General features: G+C 47.8%; 1 protein-coding gene across 2 annotated transcripts in view; it reads left to right on the forward strand.

Moving 5' to 3' along the window:
• The window catches only part of PIP5K1B (phosphatidylinositol-4-phosphate 5-kinase type 1 beta), a 412,487-nt gene that overhangs the window by 308,151 nt on the left and 80,490 nt on the right, over window positions 1-23,846 (forward strand). For both annotated transcript variants that reach the window (XM_086961234.1, XM_086961235.1), the window contains exon 10: window positions 19,454-19,502. In XM_086961234.1, the coding sequence (XP_086817360.1) occupies window positions 19,454-19,502 (49 nt within the window). The remainder of the gene's footprint in view (window positions 1-19,453; window positions 19,503-23,846) is intronic.

Consider the following 23,846-nt stretch of genomic DNA (forward strand, 5'->3'; position numbering starts at 1 on the left):
TGTTTCTGAGCGTTGAGTTCAGAAGTTTGATGTCTTTGGGGGATTGTACTTTGAGATATAGTTGGGTGTCGTCGGCGTACATGTGAAAGTGTACATTAGATGCTTGTAACAAGGTGGTGAGAGGTTCCATGACCAGATTGAACAGAGTTGGGGATAGAGAAGATCCTTGTGGGACGCCTAATGTGACAGGCACTGGTGAGGACATCACGTAGTTGCTCTTGAATTTCTGGGATCTGTTGTGCAGAAAGGAGGTGAACCATTTGAGAACAGTCCCAGATAGACCCATTCTGGTGTTTAACAGCTCAAGTAAGTTCTCATGTTTGACAGTGTCAAATGCTGAGGAGAGGTCAAGAAGGATGAGGAGGCAGGTATCGTTTTGATCTAGGATTTGGAGTGCATCATCAATTATGTGTGTCATGGCAGTTTCAGTACTGTGCCCTGCTCGGAAGCCTGATTGATGAGGGTTGAAGAGGTCAAATTGATCGATATGTTTTGTCAATTGGAGTTGTACGCATTTTTGCAAGGGTGGGAATGTTGGTAATAGGACGGTAATTGTTAAGGTCACTAGGGTCAGCTGTTGGTTTCTTGAGTATAGGTGTAACTTGTCCAATTTTTTTTTTTTTTGCAAAACCTTTATTGCACATTTGCATAGTACACAGCGGAACGCCTACAACCCTGCGGGCCGGCTGCTATCAAGGATCAGTGCATAGCGCGTTTCCAGTAAAACAAGTTGCGAGGTTATAAAGACATTAAGGTCGTGATAAGACATACTGGAGCAGTAAAAGTGCATGTAGATCAAATATTCAATGCAGGAATTGAGGTTTTGGTTGAGTTTTTTTCATTTTTTGGAAAACAACAAACACAGAACATTAACAAGTAGGAATGGTCATTTGGTCTGGCATGAATCAGAGCAACATAGATAACAAACGTCCCTCGGGAACACGGGGATTCGGGGTCCCCGGACAGTACCTGCGTGTCTCCTAGTCCCATGAACCCCCCTCCCCTCTCACAGTTCCACAGTGTAGGTGCCCATAGGTTGCCTCCCGCCACTAGTAGGGCCGCCATCTCACTTCTGCAACCCGTCTAAGTTACCCTCCTTCACCCTCGTCATCAGAATCCAGGTCCTCCTCCCGCAAGGGCTCACAAATGTCCCCTCTATATTCGTTCCACTTCAGCCAAATCTTATTCCATTTCACTGGGCAGGCTCGGTTGGAGTAGACTGCTCGTTCGGTCAACATCACACGATCCATGTTAAGGCACCATTGGGATTTAGTTGGGAGATCCGCTGCCCCCCAGCGTTGCGCTATGTCCCTCTTTGCCACCATTATCCCTGCCGTGACCCAAAGCTGCTCATAACGGGACAGATCGGTGGGTTCCCAGATGTTCAGTAGGCTTCGTCTCGGGTTAGGCAGTATAGAGTGATTAAGTGTCTGTGAGAGAGTGCGGTGTATTTGTTTCCAATATTCCTGTATCTTGGGGCAGTCCCATATGGTGTGGAAGAACGTGCCCTCCTCCCCGCACCCTCGCAGACAGTAGGGGTGTGGCGCTCTGTGTATGCGGTGCAGCATTGTCCGCGTGTAATAAACCCGGTGTAGGATCTTAAATTGTACCAGGCGCATGCGTGCTGAGATGCCAACCTCCTTGGGGGACCCAAGTGCCTCGTTCCACTCTTGTTCGTCCATGTCATCAATTTCCCCTTCCCATTTCTCTTTCAGGTGGGACGTGGGATCGGTGGTGTTATTAAGTAATTTGCGATAAGTGAGGGACGTCGCACGTTCCAACATGTAGTCTGTGAGTAAGCGGTCCTCTAAGGGTGAAGATTCTGGCAGTGGTGTGTTGGCTGGGATAGCCGCAAGCATAGCGTGGCGTATCTGAATGTATCTATATAGTTCCCTATCACTGAGCTCATAGAGTTCCTGGAGGCGGGCAAAAGGTACCACCTCATTTCTCTCCCACAGATCGCCCACCGTAGATATACCTATTGTGTCCCATTGTGTAAACCCCTTGGTGTTCCTGAGGTTGCCCAGCGCGCGGGAGTCCCACAGTGGTGTCATCTTCGTAATTTTCCCTTTCCAGCCCAGAGCTGTCGTCGCCGCATGCCAAATTTGTACAGTTAATTTGGTGGGGCCGACCAAGGTCCGTACCTTGCGGTGGTCGTACAGCGGACCCAACATGCCCTCCGCGCCCAGCTGCACCCTGTCAGAATGGTATGCCTGCTCGGTGTGTGGTGCGTGGAGCCATTGGTTAATAGGTTTGAGGTGGGCCGCCCAGTAATATAGTTTTAGGTCTGGAAGCGCAATTCCTCCGCTGTACCAGTCCCTGCGCAGTTTGGGTTGTGCCACTCTTGCCGGGAGAGCGCCCCATAGGAGGTTGGAGACCAGTGCTGCCACCTTCTGAAAAAATTTTGGGGGTACCGGGTATGGTGAATTTTCGAGGACGTAGAGGAAGCGCGGTAGCGCCATCATCTTATATAGGGCCGCCCGACCCAGAAGTGTCAGCGGTAGGCCCGACCAGAACTCGACATCTCGCTTGAGCCTAACCATGGGCGGTTGCAGGTTTTTATCCATGAATTCCGACGCATCTTTGGTAACGTGTATGCCTAGGTATTTGAAGGACGATCCCGCCAGTCGCAATGGACACGTATCGTCTAGAGTCGGAGCCGGACCTCGCAAAACATATAATTCCGACTTGGACCAGTTCAGCGTGTAGCCGGAGATCCTGCCGTATGTGTCGCAGATGCGCAAGAGGGCCGGTATGCTCTCCTCAGGTTCTGTGAGATATACGAGCATGTCATCTGCGTAGAGAGACAGGCGGTCTTCCCAACCCCCGGTCCCCGGTATCCCCTTGAGGAGGGGAGAGGCCCGTATGAGAGTCGCCAGGGGCTCTAATGAGAGAGCAAACAGCAGTGGTGACAGTGGGCAGCCCTGCCGTGTGCCTCTTCCCAACGGGAAAGTGCGCGATATATGGCCATTTGCCACTACGTGGGCCACTGGGGCCGTGTAGAGCAATCTGACCCATGCCAGGAAGCGAGGTCCAAACCCCATCCGCTTCAACGTTTCGAAGAGGTACTCCCACTCCACCAGGTCAAACGCCATTTTGGCATCCAGCGCCAGAATAACCGCCGGGTCTGTGATGGCGTCAGATCGAGCCAGGAGACCATGTAGCCGCCGCAGATTCTGAGCAGTGTTCCTGTGTGGCATAAACCCGGACTGATCCGGGTGTATAATCGAGGACAGATGAGGCAGGAGTCTTTGCGCCAGGAGTTTGGCCAGGATTTTCACCTCCGCGTTTAAGAGGGAAATAGGTCGATACGAGGAGCATTCCTCCGGCGGCTTGCCCGGTTTTGGGATTGTCACAATAGTCGCCACACGCTGATCTAGCGGACGGGAGCCCCCCTCCAGGCAACCCTTGAACATCCCCAGCAGGTATGTGCTAAGGGTGTCCGGCATCACCTGATACCACTCTACCGGTATCCCGTTCGGACCTGAGGCCTTGCCCGGGTTCAGTGCCGCAATGGCCATCCGGACCTCGTCGGTTGTAATGTCAGCTTCCAAGTCGCTCGATGCCTCTGGGGATAGGGTCTGGACTGCAATCGGCGCGAGGAGTGCCCTGGCTTCCTCCGAAGTAACCTGACGTGTTAGGGTGTATACTTGCTCAAAGTGGGTCGCTAGCAACTCCGTTATATGTCTCGGGTCGGTGTGTGTTACCCCCTGTGCATCTTTTAGGCTCTGGATCCCCCTGGAGCTGCCCTCACGTTTATCGAGCCACGCCAGCATCTTCCCTGCCTTGTCCCCCACTTCGTAGACCCTATTCTGAGTGTCCGTGATGTGACCCTTAACTACTGTCCGTAAGTGGTCAGTGTAGAGCTGCTGCTGGAGTGTAAGTGCGTGTAGGGTGGAGGGAGAAGGGTGGGACTCATGGGCCCTGGTCCGTTCCTGCATTGTGATTTCTAGGTCCGCCAGTTCTTGTGTTTGCTGCCTCTTATGTCCGGTTATAGTGTTAATGGCTTGACCCCGCAGAACAGTTTTGTATGCCTCCCAGAGCGTCGCCTGGGAACGCACCGATTGTGAGTTTTTGAGGAAATAGTGCTTCGTGGCTTGTTTAAGTGCCTTGCGAACCTGTGGGATCCTGAGATACGAAGCGTGCAGGGGATAAATGCGCCTACGCGATTTCGTCTGTAGAGAAAGCGTCAGTGTGAGCGGAGAGTGATCTGAAATACCTCGGGGGTGAATCACCGAAGTGTCTACGTGGCTAAGGGCCTCCCCCAGGGATAGGAAGTAGTCTATGCGTGACAGGCTACCGTGCACCGCGGAGTGAAAGGTGTATTGCTGCGTGCCTGGGTGTAGGTGTCGCCAAATGTCGGTCAGGCCCATGGCCGTGGTGAAGCGCCGGAAGTATGTCTCCCCCCCAGTCTGGTTTGGAGTGGGGTATTTATCTAGTTGTGGATCCTGGACAGCATTGAAGTCTCCCCCTAGAATGATCGCACCCTCAGGGAGAGTCAGGAGTAAATCCCCTAGTCTCGGGAGGTGAACTGAGTGCAAGGCAGGCGGGACATACACCGACACCAGATTCAGGAGTTTCCCTTCCCTCTGCCCCTGCACGGCCACGAAGCAGCCCTGGTCGTCAGTTTTAATGGATAGGGGCAGGAATCGTGAGTTCTTTTGCACGAGTACGCCGGTTCCCCTGGAGCCGGACGTGAAGGCAGAATGGGCCCACATTTTGTAACCTCGCCTATCTAAGGCCTTAGTAGCTCCCCCCATCAGGTGTGTTTCTTGTAATAGGGCCACCGTAGGACGCAGGCGCTTCACAGCAGTTAAAACCAATCCCCGCTTTACCCTATCACCCACGCCCCTCACATTCCAGGACAGCACGGTTAATGGCGGAGACTGTGTCTCTGTAGGGTTCAGAGTCCCCGTCTGTACAGTATTACTAGCCATCGGGGAGTATGGGATAGACGTTGCGGCGCCCCGGAGATGGGACTGCTCTGTTGGCTGCGCCACCGCGCAGCAAGGCGATCAGAGTCCTCATGGGGGCATAGTGTCACAGTTTATTCTCAACAGTGTCCCCCGAATTCCAGCGATCCCGAAACAATGTCCTCGACCCCTTGTACCCATTCCTAACAAGAACCATTCAAAACAATCCCCCCTCCCTGCCCCCCTGCTTAACGGACCTCCAACTGCCCGCCACCCCAACTTAGCAGAGTGCAATACCCTTCCCAATGAACACAGTACTTGCTTGTAAGGGGGAGAGCGCCTCCCCGGGTTGGCGGCTCCCCTGTAGGCTCTCGGGGTTGCCACGCCAGAGTCAACGTGCTGCTGTGAAAGATTAGTTAGTGCCGGTGGTCGGCGAGGTAATGCAGTTCAGTGGCCGTCGCCGGAGTCAATCAGTTTCGCCACCCCCTTCAAAGCCATGGGAAGGCGAGCGTTCTGCGCCCTCCACGCGCCCTGATGCCTGCGAGCCATTCCTGCTGCCTCCTCTGCGGTCCGATTCTTGTCTGTTCGTCCTGCGCTGTCTCCCAACGGTGTGCCAGCCCTCCAGCCAGTCCCGGGCTGTGTCAGGGGAGTCAAAGAACAATACTTTCTTGTCCGCCACCACACGTAGTCTGGCTGGAAATATCATGGAGTAGGGTAGTTCTTTCTCCGTAGAGTCTTCTTTACCTCCAGGAACGTTCTCCTCTTCCTCGATACTTCCGCTGTGTAATCCGGGAAGAAAGCGATTTTGGAGTTTTGGCTCTGGATGGTCGGCGCCACTCTAGCAGCCTGCAAAATGGCGCCTCTGTCCCGGAAATGAAACAACCTTGCCAGTATTGGTCGCGGCGGGCCTCCGGTCTTGGGCTTCCCTCCCGGAACCCGATGGGCTCTTTCGACCGAGAAGAAGTTCGATAGGCCTTTAGGCTGGAGCCGAGTCTTCACCAGATCTTCCACGTACAGGTCTAGGGCCCCCGTGTCTTCCGATTCCGGAACGCCCAGGATACGAACATTATTGCGCCTTGAGCGACCTTCCTGGTCGTCCAGTTTGTCTCTAAGGAGTTTGTTGTCCGTTTGCAGGCGCTCCATCGCAATTTGCAGTTCAGACACGTCCTCAATCAAAGATTTCGTGACCACTTCGACTTGCTTGACCCGTTCGTTCATCTTTTGCAAATCCGCCCTGATCAAGGTGACTTCGGTCGCCGTGGCCCCCACAGTTTCTTGTACCTGCGCCAGCGCCGCCAGGACATCGTCTAGTGTGGCTTTCTTCCCCGCCTCCGCCTCTGCCATTTTCCCTCCAACGGTTTTGCGTTGGTCTTGTGGTGGCGAGCGTCGGTCATATGCAAATTTGTCCAGCTTTGCCTGGGTCGTAGTGTTCTTGGGGCCTCTGTGCGACATGGCGTGGTTCTTGTCGGGGCGGCACAGTGACTTCCCCGGTCGCCTGCGCCGAGTAATGGCGGCGATGAACCTGGGGGATCCGTCGTCTTCCAAGTCTCCTGTAGCGCTGAATGTGCCCGGAGAGGGTCAGCAGGTGGTCGGAGGGTGGGCACTCGGGCTCCGGTCTCTTTGCAGAGAGTTAGTGGGTCCTCGGAAGGAGGCGATCGTTGAGCCGGCACTTCCGGTCTTTCGGACCCGACTGTCGGCTGCTTCCGGCTGGGCTCAACCCGGCTGTGGCTCCGAGGTTCTGTGGCCGCGTGTAGGCCCGGCTCCTCCTCCGCCTTCGGCCCGCGGCAACGTGCTGTTTCGGGCTTTCGCCGCACCGGAAAGTTCCGAGGATGGTCGCTGCACGGTCTCTGGGTCCGGTTCCCCTTCTGGAGCCGGAGTGGATCAGGATATTTGTGCGGATTGATGCGGAAAGCCGCCTTTACCCGGGAGCCTCCCTAAGCTGCGGCCGCCATCGTTGGCTGCTAGCCACGCCCCCCAACTTGTCCAATTTTGAGGGAGTCGGGGATGAGTCCTTGTTGCAGAGAACTGCGAAAAGATAGCGTAGCACTTTATGCGTATTGTTTGATGGTCCTACATGAAAAAGTATACACATATACACAAACCATTAGGTATGAATCGGGAGAGGTCAATTCCATATTTAATTTCATGCGAGTATAGCGTGAGGCCTTTCTCAATGAGAAAAAATATGTTCGAGGCATGTGAGCTGTAGATCACATGCTTATGCATAGATCACCATCTAGTGTTGGGCCCGGATGTTTGCACTTTGTTTTTCTTCGAAGAAGTCTTCCTAGGCACAAGATAGGTGACTCCTCTTTTCGGTGATAGTGCGCATGGTCGACTCTATCTTCAGATTGTTTTTTTCCGCCATCAGGTTCAGATGTTACTTTCTGCGCTCCGGTTCGACACCGATCCTTCGGGTTTCCTTCGGTGCGTAGAACACTCACCCTCAACTGTATTGTTTCCGATCTCGTATTCCATTCTTTATGTATCGTGTTATTTCGACAAAAACCCTTTTTCGATCGGAGAGCTCGTGGTAGGCCATCGGGCTTAACCACCTCAATTCGACTCACAGTTAATGGAACGAACTCCCTTGAATTCTGCCCTCGGTGCCACGCGAAATACCCGCACACCGACTCACACGTAGTGTGCAACCTGTGTTTGTCACCAGAAGGCAGAGAACAGGACTGTGACACGTGCAAGGCTTTCCACTCCAAAAAGACACTTTGGGACCGTCGCTCTCGTGACGTGACATGCAGAGCCAACATACAAGCTCCATTCTGGACCTTTTCGGACCTGAATCAGAAGAAGAAGCCGGCAATGCTATCGGGGTAACAGAGGAACAGGATCCGATCTCACTTTCAGAGGACGACTCTGACCAGGATGATGGCATCCCACGTGGACAATGTACTGTAAGTACAGTCCCTACCTCACTGCGAATCCCAAGTCAACAAAAAAGAAGGCTCCGGGCCAACCCGCGCCCACGGTCGGCCCGATACCATGTCTTCCGAAGCCCCGCCTTCTGGCTCGGCACCGAAGCCTATCAAAAAGCCTTCCGGTTCTGAAAAGCCCCATGCCAAGTTGGGTACTGAGCCAAAGCCTTCGGGATCAAAGCCAAAGTTCGGCTCCGAACCTCACCACTCGGCGCCGAAAAACGCCTCGGATCCAAAGACACCAACCCTGAAGCCATCAGCACCGAAACCTTTGGCGCCAAAACAGACTGATGCACCAAAGTCACCTAAAAAGCATAGTTTTGGCGATCTGCTAGAAAAGCCAGACCGAAACAGAAAATATTGTACATATATCGAAATCTGAACACATTACCACTAAAGTGACTTTGAAGAGAAGGACTAAAACTGAAGAGGAATATCATATTCCATTGAAGAAGAGAAATATTGGAACAAACCCTTCCCCTTCTCCTCCTCCCCCTCCTCCCCCTCCTCCTCTTCCCCCTCCTCTTCCATCACCACCACCTCCTCAGTCTCTACATGTGCCAACTTCACCTGAGCACTCACCACCACATACACCTGACAATCATTGTGATGGGATGATTAATGATGATGGTCAGCCAGGACCTACAGATGAGTGGGATGACTACAACACTGACTCGCCCACAGACAATGATCCTAACCTACTTCCTACCGGGCCCTCTCCACCAGACGACAGTGAAGGCTATATTGAATTGCTAGGCAGGGCTGCCAATTACCGTGGGGTGCAGCTCCATAAAGAATCCTGTGAAGAAGATTTCCTTTGTGAAACACTGAACAGCACACAACATTTAACACATATGTTACCCATGCTGAAAGGAATGACCACATATGTAGACAACATATTTAAGGATCCTGTCAGGGCAAGTATCCTTAATCCCTAGGGTGGATAAAAAAATACAAGCCTCCACCATCTAATCCAGTTTACATGAGAGGACAATTATCCTTTGACTCGCTGGTAGTTTCCGATTTTTTGTTTGTTCTGTTTATTAAAGATTTTGTTGTTATGTACAGAAATACAAATGCAGTATGCCATTAAAAGAGACGTCTTAGAGAGCCAGTAGGTAAATAACAAGTCTAGATCATACATCAACAGCCCAACTTCATGATTAAATCAGCAAACTTGAGCATGCCTAGTAAGGACAAGTGGCACATGCTGTCAACCAAAGAATCACCTCCCTCCATCTAAAACTGCCATACAAACACGTTATGGTACATTATAGCCTCAATTATGCAATACTTGACAGGTACACAAGTACGTTTCTTATGGCTTCACTCCGCCATAGCACAGCAATCTGATTATGAAGTCAAACAGTTGTTTATGAAAAACACCCAACGTGGGACAAGCTAACATGAATAGGGAAAGGAAGGGGAACCAGGGCCGCATAGGAGTGGTGAATTAAAACACAGATCTCAGTTGGCACAATACAAGAGCCTATCAATAATCTTATGGATGCATAGCCCGACTGCCAGGGAAAACGACCATTTAATGTGGGATACAAGGGATTCCGTCCACATATTAGTACGAAGCTCGAGCCATAGGTCCACCCGTGTATAACTCACTATTAATTTGAAGCAGGAACCTCCAACATGTCATCTGGTACCATTAACCCCCGCAGCACGCACAACATAGCATTCCATGCGGCGGAGATGGGGAATTTACGCAAACCCAGTGTATCTTCTCTTATCAGGGAAACTGCTTTGGCTTTCACCCAGTTGTGCATGGATAGGAACCAAGCCTTCGCCAGCGGGGGCTATTCCGTCTTCCACCTGCGGGTGACCAACCGCCTCGTTGGTAGTTTCCAATGCAGGCAAAAGGGTAAACTCCCAAACTACTGGAGATGCTCCACCCCCAGATAAGGAGTCAAAGCTTCTCGATGCTTCAGGGAAAAGGGTAGCCTCCCAGGCAGCTAACTTCTGGCGCATATCTAATACACAAGTGTTGCTAGCCAGATACAACCATACGCATTGGGATAAAAAGGAACAACTTATCCAATTTCTATCCCAAGAACATAAATCTAAAGTGCAAGACCTGGTACGTGAGGGACAATTAATTTCAAACAACCAAATTTGGTGCTCTCTAGATGCTGCTGACACATCTGCCAGAGCGGTAAACACTGGTGTCCTTTTAAGAAGACATGCCTGGCTACGCATATCAGGGTTCAAACCTGAGGTACAGACCTCCATATTGAACACACCTTTTGATAAGGAACACCTTTTTGGGCCAGTGGTAGATTCTTCACTTGAGAAGATGAAAAAAGATACTGAAGTGGCCAAATCCAAGGGAGCCCTTCAGTCTACACAAGGCTGTGGTTCCTTTCGGCACTCGTTCTATCGGGCAGGGTCCAAAAATACTTCCTCTGAAACTGCACCCACCTATAAAAGCAATAACCAACCCTCAGGTTCTAAAAATTACTTCAGAGGGGGTTACAGAGCGAACAACGGCAGAGGTAGAGGTTCTAACACACGTACCTCCCCTCCATAACAAAGCATTGACTTGCCCATAGTTCCCCTTAACCACTTAACACCTGTCCGGGGAAGACTGTCACATTTCCTACAAAAGTGGCAGTCAATAACAACAGACAAGTGGGTTCTACAAATTATCCATTATGGTTACTGCCTGGAGTTCATCAACACTCCTCCAAACATTCCCCCAAAGTCACACAAACTTTCAACCAATCACCTACACCTCCTCAAACAAGAGGTACAGTACCTACTACTAAAAAGAGCTATAGAACTCGTACCACCACAACATTAAGGGTCGGCGTGTATTCCTTTTACTTCCTAATTCCCCAAAAAGACGGCTCTCTCAGACCAATATTAGATCTCAGAGAACTACATTTTTACATAGTCACCATTTCCACATGGTAACACTTCAACAAGTACTACCTCTCTTGCAAAAGGGCGACTTTCTGTCTACTCTAGACTTAAAGGACGCCTACTTTCATATTCCAATCCACCCGGCTCTCTGCTAATTTCTCAGGTTTGTGGTAGCAGGTCCACATCACCAATTCAAGGTACTCCCATTCGGAGTCACCACTGCCTCCAGAGTCTTCACAAAGTGTCTGGCGGTAGTAGCTTCTCATCTGAGAAGACAAAGCATCCATGTATTCACATACCTGGACGATTGGCTCATCAAAGCCGGCACGTATCAACAGTTCCTTCCCCAACTGGGGTTTACAGTCAATATGTTAAAATCACATCTTCAGCCAGCCACAACTCAGAACTACCTAGGAGCCACTTCAGATACTCAAAGGGCTATGGCATTTCCCAACGCAGCCAGAATTTGAAACTTTCAGGAGTTAATTTTCCAGTATCAAGCCAATCAGTTGCTTCCAGCTCAAGTTTTTATGCAGCTGCTGGGAATGATGGTGTCTTGTATCATGATTATTCCCCATGCCAGGCTGCACATGCGTCCACTTCAAGAATGTTTAGCCAGTCAGTGGAACCACTCTCACGGTCTATTAACCAATCTAGTTTTGGTAAGTGGCCGTACTCATCGCTCTCTGCAGTGGTGGAACACAGAAAATTTGTTAAAAGGACAGCCGATCATAGACCTGGTTCCACAGACCGTATTAACAGCAGAGTCGTCCCTTACTGGCTGGGTCTCATCTTCAGCAGCACACAGTGCAAAGTCTCTGGAGCCACCAACAAAAATTGCTGCACATCAATCATTTAGAGCTCATGGCAATCTTTCTAGCTCTCAAAGCCTTTCAAGATCACCTGTCTGGCAAAGCTGTCTTGGTTCGAACTGATAACATGACAAATATGTATTACATACAGAAACAGAAGGGACACACTCTCTCCAGCTGTCCCACTTAGCCCAAGACATCTGGAGGTGTGCTATTCACCACAATATCTATCTACTAGCGGAACACTTCCCTGGAGTCAACAACCAGATTGCAGACCTCCTCAGCAGGCAGAGGTATCAAATACACCAATGGGAACTTCACCCTCAAGTTCTCCACGCATACTTCCAAGCTTGGGGAGTCCCTCACATAGATCTGTTTGCAACACCCCAAAATGCAAAATGACAAAACACCTCAAAACGCCAAAGCTTTGCCTCCAGGTATCCACACCAGTTATCCAAAGGCAATGCTCTAGGGATGAACTGGTCAGGGATATTTGCTTACGCTTTTCCGCCTCTCCCACTCATTTCATCAGTTGTTTGGAAACTCAGGCAAACATCTCTTACACTAATCCTAGTAGCTCCAACATGGGCATGTCTACCCTGGTTCACAACCCTGTTGAAACTCTCTCTCATAATGCATGAAAAATTACATTTAACTCCCAGTCTCCTCACACAGAGCCATGGAGAAATCAAACACCTAGATCCCTAACAATTGAACCTCGTGATCTGGCTCCTGAAGTCATAAATTTTGATTATCTGAAACTTCCACCAGAATGTATGAACATTATTAAGGAGGCCAGAAGGCCTACCAGAAGAGCTTGCTATGCAGCTAAATGGAAGCAATTTGTTATCTATTGCAATAACAATAAAATCAACCCTCTTGATGCTTCCATACAAAACATTCTACCTGTTACATTTGCAGCAGTCCTCATTAGCCTATACATCCATCAGACTGCATCTCGCTGCAGTTGCAGCCTATTTTCAAAATAGGCAACATTTATCGCTCTTTAGAGTGCCTGTAATCAAAGCATTTATGGAGGACTAAAAAGAGTTATACCACCAAGACTTTCACCTGCCCCAGTGTGGAATCTTGATCTAGTCCTCACAAGGTTAATGGGTCTACCATTTGAACCCATGCACAAATATGAACTACAGTTCCTCACTTGGAAAACAGCTTTCCTCATTGCAATCACTTCAATTCAATTCAAAATATCTTTATTTCGGTAAAGTTTTACCATAAAAGATGTTCATAGCATACATTTTAAAACTGGTTTTGATAAAATAATTTGTGCAATAAATTGTAAAATTAATAAAAAATCAACTTTTACAAAATCCCAAGTAGTACACTATTGACCTGTGTGCGGAAAAGTCAGATAACAGCCCTAAGGCATTTCCTTCTGATGGACCAGAGAGCGCCCAGGTACTTAGCCACAACAAACACGATATGGTCGGACAGGTCAGTTTTTCTAGAACTCTAAAAGCGGCCATGCACTTTACAAATCCCAAATTCCTACATAAAGGAACAATCCATTTACTGCGGATCTCTCGATAGACGGGGCAAAGAAAGAGGATGTGAAGTTCGGTTTCATCCGAGATTCTACATGCTGGGCAGATACTGCTTACGTCGTCACTCCATTTAGATGTAAATATTCTGATAGGAAGGGAGCCGTGTCTCCACTGTAGGTATAATTTCCTAAGTAGGGAAGGGTATACTTTGTCCAGAATCGGTTCCAAGTTATAATTGGCCTTGAAGGACATGAAGGAGACTGTCAAAGTCCCAAGGTTTTGTTGATTGAATAGCATGGTTAATTTGCTATCACGGTATAACTTGGCTAGCTCCTTTTTAGAAATGAGTTGACACGTACTCATAGGATCGGACCACATTTTAGAAAGACTCAAACCCTCCAGTTCCAATTTGATGAAATTAAGCCATTTGATTTTTCCAGCGCCCGGGATTGCAAGCACCTCCTGAAGTCTTTGTCTGTAGCTGGCCAATTCTGGGGTTGTCCATAATCTGCGCCAGAAGGCCAGCGGGCGGAGGGCCAGATCTTCATCGAGCGGGCATAAGCCTAGATCCATCCTGAGGGGAACAAGGGGAGTGCTCGGTGGTAGTCCAACAAGATTTCGGATAAATTTGTTTTCCACTTTCAAGAGGGCTGATGTTCCAGCATGGCCCCAAAGTTCAGACCCATAAATAGCAGCACCTTTGGCCTGGGATTTGTAGATCTGCATTGGGGGCCGATGGGCCTGATTGTGGATTTATTGTTTGCCATGAGCTTCATAATGCCCCCCGAGTGTTGGGTCAGTTTGAGTGCTGCCTTCTCCAAGTGCGTAGTCCAGGTAAGTTTGTCATTTAACACGATGCCCAGATATTCGAAGGTTTTCACTCTCTCAAGCCTGGTGTGTGCAATACTGGGGCTAAAATGGAATTTCTGTGGGGGATTGAGGACCATGAATTTTGTTTTGATGGCATTAATTTCCAGTCCATGGGCCACACAGAAGTCCACGAAGCCATCGAGGATGCGCTGGATGCCCGTTGCCGACTTTGATAACAACAGAGTGTCGTCGGCAAACATGATGGCTGGCACCCTTTCAGCGGCTAATTTCGGGGCATCATTTGACATAGAGGCAAAACAGGGTCGGTGCGAGCACACAACCCTGTCTTACCCCCCTGCCAACGGGGAACCTCTCGGACAATGTACCCATTCTGCCACATCTCACCTGGGCGAAATTAGTGCTATGGAGGCGGATTAGGATTTTCAGCAGGCCTTCAGGAACCCCCAATTTGGCAAGGACCTCCCACAGCTTGTTCCGGGGGACCAGGTCGAACGCTGCCCTCAGGTCCACGAATACAGTGTAGAGGCTGCCACCCTCCAACTGCACCGTTTTCCAATAGATGAGGACAAGTCGAAAGACCTGGTCAATGGTGGAGACCTTCTCCCTGAAACCCGCCTGAAAGGGGCTCAGGATATTAAAATCCCTGATCCACTCGTGGAGGCGATTTAGCAGCAGCTTTGCAAAAAGTTTTTGGGACACGTCAATCAGACTTATTGGCCTGTAATTGGCCGGGAGCAGAGGGGACCCCTTCCTAAGGATTGGGACTATCTCAGCCCCCGGCCAAGTCGGAGGGATTGGCATGCCGTTCAGAATAGAATTAAATAACACCCTGAGATAGGGAGCCCATATCTTAGGTTCGTGTTTGTAAAGGTCGCCTGGAAGCCTGTCCAGGCCCGGCGCCTTACCAGCAGCTAGGGACGTGATTGCCATGGTGATTTCCTCTACACTAAATCCATCCATGTCAATTACACTGTTGTTAGGAGAGTGAGACACCTCAACGGGGTCGTTCGTCACCTGATCACTGCTATGTGGTTCATACAGATTTTTGAAATGTTCCTCCCAGACAGAGGGTGCTATATTGGCCTCTACCGCTACAAGTGGTTCAGCTGAACCATGCCTGACGATCTGCCAGAAAGTCCGTGCACCTCGACATGCAAGGGCAGCTGTCATTTTGGACCAATTCACCTCGTCCCAATCTATTTTGGCAACACGAAGGGCTGATTTGTAGGCTGATCGTTTCTCCCTAATTACGCTTGAAGTGTCTCGCGCTTTAAGTGATTTCAATAGTGCAGCTTTTGCTGCCCCGCAGGAGGCATTGTACCAGGTGGCTCTTTTCTGCTTGAACTTATGAGGCCTGGCCACTGGGTTCAGCACCTCTGCGAGGTTAGTGCATAACTCGGAGTGAATGTTTCCAAGTTTGGTCATTTGTGCCAGCTTATATGAGGGGGGATTGGGTACCCCAGGATTACCTGTAAGGTCAAATTCAGAGTCGCTAACTGAGTGGTACATGCAGTGCTCTACCTTTTCCAAGGCGGGAACGACTAATGCATAAAGTCTCCCGATGTTACTTTGGTTTTCCAGCAGTTTGGCCCATTTAATTCTGCGCCTGTTGCTGGATAGTGCAAGGTCTGTCTGAGGTGCAGGATTACCATCAACCTTATCTATTTGTCGGCCATGGATCTCAAATTTTAGTGAGAGCAAGTTGTGATCGCTATCAGATCTGGGAATTACACCAAAATCTTTCACTTTCCCCCAGTCCCTAGTTGAAACCATTATGTAGTCAATTCGTGCCTCATAACCCAGTCTGTTAAAGGTATTTTTAGGCGGGATGTCACCTTTAATCCGGCCATTGCAAGCCCTCAGCGAGTGACTAAGCGTGAGGGACATTATTTGGGTAGCAAGTGGGGAGCAAACCCTGATCGGTGAGTCTGTCAGGGTAGGGATGTTCCACAATTCATCCTCCTCAGTAGATATACCCACCAGGTGGTCAGGGAGCGGTTCGTACTGCTGATTAAAGTCTCCACCTACAATTCCTTCCTCGACTGGTCCCGAAGTCGCTGCAACCCCAACTGGTCTTGAATATATATTGATCAGTGTGACTTTTCCTCCGCCTGGCCAGTCGAGGGAGACACACTGGAAGTCCAAAGAATTGGTTTCCAGGTGTGTGGCCCTACATCCCAAGTGGGACCCAACCCAGGTCGAGAGTCCTCCTGATGGTCGACCCTTTCCTCCCCATTTAGCTTCGATGTCAAAGGTAGCAAAACCCGGCCGAGAATATTTTTCTCTTGCCCATGTCTCTTGGAAGAGACATACATCGTACCCTTCAATGAGATCCCCCCAATCAGGCGTATCTACTTTATTGGCTAGCCCTGCGACGTTTCAGGAGAGAATGGAAATTACTCCCGGAACCTCTGACCTGCTTTTGGTGGCTGGTGACTGAGAACGATCATGTACGGAGAGTTTACCATATTGTTCAGGTGAGGGGACGTCCAGTAGAACGCTGTTCAGTTTAGGGCTATGCAATGTGGGGGGACTATCTTTGTCAATCATATGGGTTTCAGTTTTTAATGGCTTTGGTGGACTGGTGACACGCCTACCTGGCCCTACTCTAGGTTTGTGAGCCTTCGCCTGGTTTGGTGTTGGAGGAAGAGTTAGACCACCTATGTGAACATTTAATGCAGTGGGAGTTAATGATTGGGCCATTGAATGTGACTGAGAGCTTGGTGGAATGGGTATTGAGGGAGCAATGATTGGCAAGTTTGGACGTCAATCCACCTCATCAAGGCACCCGTATCTATTGGAAATCGGTGCTCCATTCCAGCCGCCCGGTGCATCAGCCCAGTAGTTACTTTGCACTTCCCATGTACAATTCCTGTCCGGGATCCTTCTCCAGTTCCCCCCATGGGTTGAGTGGGACCGGGGTGGGTAAAAGAAAGTAAGGGGTCTGGCTACTATAGTTGAATTTGAACTATGGTTGGTCCAGGAGTAAATGGCGTGTGCGGTATTTGGATCCTCAAAGGAGACAATCACGCAATCGCCACTGCTGGACTTTTGCGTGGTGCCTACCCAAGGTACCCTACGCACCATGAGGATTTTGCTCCTTAGGTGGTCGGGTATTGGCTTATTGACGTCGAACCAGTGGATCACCTTGTTCTTTAGGGAGGCAAAGTTTTCCTGCTGGTTATACGTCAATTCTGTAACCCCTGTCAGCACTACAACATAGGAACTAACCTCAGGGGGAAGATCTACATAACCCCTTGAGCGTATGTAACTAGTGCTAGCTCTCTGAGATGTAAGATGGTTAGGGTTCTGGCCATATTCCCTCGGATTTTGCTGACCTGTCGAAGATGGTACCCTTTGGCCAGGCGTAACTGATGGGGTTGGCGGAGGATTTGCAACCGCTGGTTGAGTGGTGGTCATCGTTACCCTATTTGCAGAAATGTTAGTGTTAACCTTGCTCCTAGGTTTTGGAATTGGTTTTGCCTTAAAAGTAGCAGTGGAACTGGAAGATGAAGGTACAGAAGGGGAGGGAAGTAAGGTGGCATTGGAGGGTCCCAGGGACTTAACCTTCGTAGGCGCCAGCGAGTTAACAGCAGCTGGGGATACAGAGACAGGTGGTGCTATGAGAGACGGAGTTCCCCGCGGGCAGGTTATTTTGTTGTTCTGCGCGGTTATGGTTGCCAAATTTAAAATACTTTTTTCAATTTCCAGGAGCTGTGTTTCTATATGGGTAAATCTCACTTCCAGGGGGGAAAGAAGTTTTTTAAGCGTTTCCCAAACGATGGTCAGAAACTCAACATCCTTTCCTTTGATAGTGCAGAGCGGAGCTCCGGTGATGTCACTTTCTATTGTAAGATCGTTATTTTCTTGAATGACTACTGAATGTGGGGAAATATTTCCTGGGCTCGTTTCCGAGGGAAAGATGGTGGTTATTGGGGAGGGAGCTGAGGGAACCTGTGATGGTGCCTTGGTTAGTAGCTGGGCCTTAGCTATTTTGGCCTTTTTCCTAGAGTATGCCGAGGTGTTTTTACACTTCCTTTTGTTATGTAGTCCATTTTGTGGCGTGGGGAAATTACCACCTTTTGGTAGCGTGGCATAATTGATTACCGCTTTTGGGGATAGACCCCCCTCTGCTTCCTTCTTTTGCTCGTCAATTTTGCCCGGAAGGACTTGTGGAGAAAGGGTGGATTTTGGTGTGCTTCCCTTCTGTAATAAGGGTATACTAGCCGTTTGCGGTTGGTGGATGTCGACTTGTGTAACGATCAAGGTAGGAGCAGTGCCTTGTGGGCGCTCAGGTGTTTTGGCCCATGCAATGGGCCCAAGGGAGGATTTTTTGGCAGCAGTTAGCTCTACAGACAGTCTTCTAGCGGCTTCTAGTTCTATGGAGACCCTATGTTGCATTTTAGTTATCTCATTGTCAATTGCAGTGTGGGTCCTAGTAATAAAATCGTCCAAAGTGCCATTTTTCAATTTGGATTTGGCCGCTCTGTCTCTGAACTCGCGGGTTGCCATGGTGGACATAGAAGGGAATCCTCACAGGGGGTAAATGTAGGGGAGAGCGGTAAAATCAAATGGGCCGGCCCAGTCCAGTCTCTACCTGCCTCTAACGGCCTAAAACGGCCCGCTCTTTGCCCCGGCCTTAGTCCCGCGCGCGTCCCGCGTGCGCGTGGCTGACACAAATTATCAAGGGGAAGAACCGGAAGGGGCGGGAAGAGGACCAGCTGCGGCCGATCAGCGCCGCTCAGCAGGCTGGTCCTCGCAGTCCCGCCTCTGGCCGTGTGTGTGGGGTAGAGGTTCTAGCAGCAAGGGCGTAGGTGCTCCAATGCACAGCAGGGACCAACAGTGCAAATCCCTTCCAAGGACTTCAACCCTCGAGCGGCTCCCGCGGAGCGGGGGCCGCCAGGCGTGGCGTAAAGGTCAGCACGAGGCAGGCAAACCGGGACAGCACTCCAAAGTCTGGCAGAAAGGTGAGGAGGGTGGGTGAACCATAGAAGAACCCTTTTACCAGCGACACAAAAATAAAGTGGTTCTTTGTACCAATCTAAAATTCCTACCTAAGGTAGTATCTAGATGGCGATCTATGCATAAGCATGAGATTCTACAGCTCTACATGCCAAGTACAGATGCATACTGGGTAAGTAGCAGTTTTCTTTCCCTAAGGAGAAAAAAAACAATTAACTACGCAAATACACATTTTTTAAATATTTCGGCATGAAAAGGTAGACTAATAGGAATTACGCTTGCAGATGTTGTATGCTTATCCGTATTCCTCGAAATGTATAGCTGGCATAGACTGCTCGGAATATTCTTTGATAATCCCAAATAAATCCGAAATTTGTTCTAAGACATAGATGTGACTTTGCTAAAGCAAATTTCCAACTTTTAAGCAGTGACCTTTTTGCATAGAGCGATGTGTTTTGTCTGTACTTCTGCACATTTGGCTAAATAGTAGATGAATGCTATGTGGGCCACCTGCATAGTAGTGCTGACATCCATGTTGATATTCATAAAAACTAAAACACATACTTTTGTGCAGGGATTTTCATTTTTTGGCACATTAATTATATTGTTTGTTACTCTCTCGTTAGGTTAATGAAGAAAATAGAACATTCCTGGAAAGCACTTGTGTATGATGGGGTAAGTCACCTCTATATGTTGTTTATATAAAATTCCCATAAGAAATCCGCATAAAACAGATGCGCATAGTGCTATCCACAGCACACACTAATAATCCAGGTAATAAAATACAGCACATGCAATACACCCAGACGTCTTATGGTGTATCTTTGAAGTGATGAAGGTCTAAGCTCCCAAGCACTACTCTCATTCCCGAATATATACTGAGTGTCCTTCAATCACCGTGTGACTTTTTACCAGCCTCATACAACCACTGTTTCTAGGACACATTTGTATATGTCATCCGAGGAGCCCATGCAATATTCCACATTTCCAGCATGAATCTTTCTTTCTCAATCTATCTGTTCTCCAAAAACGAATATCGACAACTACAGAACCTAATCCAGAGCTCATGCAGTAGGGGAGAATTCTGTATTGTGTTAAAGTAATCCCCTTTGTGGCCATACTCTGTAAGACAAGTGCCTGGTTCACCTTTAAATGTTAACACTCTATCTCTGCAAGCATACATATCTTTACATCTAGAGTCACAGATACTGCTCAAAAACTCTTACCTGTAGTAAATCCTCCCTTCTCGGGTGCTGAACACCATAAAGACATCTGGACTATTTTAATGGAGTATACGCAGGACTTCCTATTGTCTTGCTTTCCACTCTGCACTAGAATTGTCTGTAAACTCTTCAAAGCAATAGGACCCATGCTGGGTTTTTCGTAATTCAATTCTTAGTGTAGCCAAACCTGCTCATGCTATCATGGGCTAACATATAGGTGGGCACCATGATTCTAAACTTCCTAAAAGTGTTAACACATATAAATGACCCATTACAAATTCATTTGGTAACTATGCATACACTAACCTGCTTTGACAATCAACTGATCAAATATGTATTTCTAATGGTGTACAACCACTCTGTTTTATATCCTTATAACTGTACGTGTGAGCTGGAAACTTGCATAGGTACTAAGTGCTGATGTTTCAATGTCTGTTGTGATGCTAATCCACTATATGTTATGCTTACAACATGTTTTTAATGGCCAGAATACAACACTTTAAATAAAAATATTAGAATCCTTTGAACAGGGAGAAAATAGTATATTATCAAGTGTCACCAAATTCAAAGCAGGCATCAGAGCCTGCCAAATACACTAAAAGTAAGATTCTTGAAATTTACATTTTAGGAACATCATAGGACGTAAATGCTGAATTGCTGGCTGGAAGCATAACAGACTTTGCCCATTTGTATAAGACATTTGATGGTTGTGAATGATCTTGTCTCAATGAAATACACAATTCTAAAAGCTGTGATAGTCAGAGAATGAAAGTCAATATTCTTTGAAAAGCTAGTCTTTACTGATTCCAAACTCTATAGAGCCTTACCATAATCAGCTCCAACCACTGCAGAGCCTTATGAACTGTCGGTGAGATTTTCCCAAAACCCCTGCTATGGTCTGTTCATCTGACGAGTCAACTTCGGATTAGATAGAGAGGATACCGAGGATACATTGTGGTCACTGCATGCTCTAACAAGCATTTGCAATGCAATAGCTCTCGCATTAGGAAAGTTTGAGCTATTGGTATTGTAAATTACAATTTTTTTAATAATGTGTTGGTTTTGAAAATAGCGAAATTAATAGCTTTGTCATTTACAATGCCAATAGTTATAACTTTCGCAAATTTATTTATTTATTTATTTATTTTATTTTTACAATTTGTTAAGCGCGACGAATACCCGTAGGCGTCTCGGCGCTGAATAATTCCCTAGTTTTCCCTGGAGGCTCATAATGAAAATTGTCTTAAATTACTGATCAAAAAGCCAAGTCTTCAATCCCTTGCGAAACTGCAGAAGTGACGGGGACATCTTGATGTACTGTGGCAAAGTGTTCCATAATTTAGATGCCGCGACTAAGAAGCGACGATCTCCACACGAAACTGTTTTAGATCGAGGGACCACTAGTTGGTTCAGAGCAGCCGATCGAAGCTGTCTAGCCGGTTTGTAAGGTATCAGCTGATCCTTAATAAAGTATGGGCCTTGGTCATGCAGTGCTTTGTATACTATGCAAAGTGATTTAAAATTTGATCCGATTACGGATCGTTAGCCAATGGTATTTCTTGATGGTATCTGATATAGGCGAAAACGTGGGTATTCCAGAAGCTGCCGTGCTGCTGCATTCTGTACTGTCTGAAGCTTATTCGTGACCCTGGCCTGGGCATTTAAAAACAGACCATTGCAATAATCAAGAGATGATAACACTAAGGAGCTAATCAGTGTTTTGGCGGCAGTGTCAGGCAAAAACGGGATGATTTTCCTGATCAGCCTTAATTTGTGATGGGCTGTTGTCGCTACCTTATTCGCATGTGCCACAAAATTTAAATCCACATCGAAAGTTACTCCCAAGTTCCTAACCTTGAGAGCTGGCCTGGGGGGATCTCCCATGGCTGATGGCCACCAGGTTGTTGACCACTCTGGTCGAAGGGGTCCAAAGATAAGCACCTCCGTCTTATCGGAATTAAGCTTAAGGCAATTAGATGCCATCCACTCTCCAATTGCGAGCATTCCGTGTTGGAAACGGTCTGCCACCTCAAGTCAATTGTCTTTAATGGCCAGAACCAGTTGAGTGTCATCAGCGTAAGAGGTTACGCTAATCCCATATGCTTTGATGACATTAGCTAGGTCCGACACATAGCTGTTAAAAAGTGTCGGACTTAGGGATGAGCCTTGAGGAACCCCACACGGTAATGACAGCTTGGCAGATTGATATGGGCCCAGGGTGACTGCCTGTGATCTATCGGCCAAGAAAGATGCAATCCGGTTTCTCGCTAAATGGTGAATGCCTATCTTTTCGACACGGTCGACCAAGATCTTATGGTCGACCGCGTCGAAGGCCGCTGATAGGTCTAACAGTACAAGTACTGCTGTCCCTCCTTGGTCTCGAATTGCCCTGATGTCATCTGCAGCCTTGATTAAGGCGGTTTCGGTGCCATGATATCTTCGAAAGCCAAATAGTGATTCATCCAGTAGATGATGTTTCTCTACGTACTCGACCAACTGTTGATTCATGGCCTTTTCGATCACCTTGGCTAAGAATGGCAGGCTCGCGATAGGCCTATAGTTCTTTAATTCGGCCTTATCTAGACTTGATTTCTTCAACAAGGGCTTCACCAGCGTATTCTTTAAGGAATCAGGAAAAAGTCCGGAGCCTAATATAGAGTTACAGACTAAGGTAATAACCGGGATGAGTGTATCCATCACCGGTGGGAGGACTGAGAATGGGCAGGGGTCTAATGTTGATCCAGTTTTAATAGAAGAGACGATAACTTTAGTCTGATCTACAGTAATCGCCTTGAAGCTAGTCAAGGCCTTGTCCAAGGCCAGATCAGGAGGAGCTGAAATTGTAGGATGCGGAGAAAAAGCCTGATAGATATCATTAACTTTGGAAAAAAAGAAATTAGCCAATGCATCACAAAATGATTGAGAAGCTGGCGGGGTAAGATCAGGAGCATTACCTGACAGTGTTCTGGTGATATCATATAATTGTCTGATTGAATTTTTGGCTTTTTCTATTTTATCCGAAAAGAATGTTTTTTTAGCTTCTGTAATCATCGCTTTATAAACATATTATAACTTATATTTGGCCTTATCCTCAGGAGCATAATTTTTTCGCCTCTGCCTTTCCCTGTTTCTATTCAACTGTTTTTGCCTCCTTAGTTCCTCTGTATACCATGGAGCAGAAGGTGTAGTTCTGTTCCTAGATAAAGTTTTAGTTGGTACTAACGTATTAGTGGCGTAGCCTAGCCAATTATGAAATTGTTGGGTAGCAGTATTAGGATCAGAGGACAGCAAAGGACAAGTGTGATCCAAATGTGTGATCCAAATATCCAAATGTGATCCCTATAGCATTTGTAATGCAATATGTGTTGTATTTACGTGACTTAAATGTATTGTTGCTTAAACTTTTGTAAATAACTTTTGTGAAGATTATGTTCTGTGTATTTTATTGTGACGAAAATCCAAGAACAGAAGTGAAATATTAACATCTTTTTGTGACATTTGTAATAAAGCTTGAAACATTGAGAGAATATATTTGAACCAGTTGTTGTTGAATGGTTGCACAGATTGATGCTGTGGTGGCACTGAGTGATGTTGTGGTGGCGACGAGTGATGCTGTGGCGTTCAGTGATGCTGTGGTAGCACATAGTGATGTTGTGGTGCCCCAGAGTGATGGTGTGGTGGTGCTTAGTGATGCTGTGGTGATGCCATAGATTGAGTGAGGGCGATAGATAGAGAGATAGATAGAGTGAGTGCGATAGATAGATATATAGATGGATAGATAGATAGATAGATGGAT

Source organism: Lissotriton vulgaris, chromosome 3_1 (genome assembly GCF_964263255.1).
Source record: "Lissotriton vulgaris chromosome 3_1, aLisVul1.2, whole genome shotgun sequence".
NCBI lineage: Eukaryota > Metazoa > Chordata > Amphibia > Caudata > Salamandridae > Lissotriton > Lissotriton vulgaris.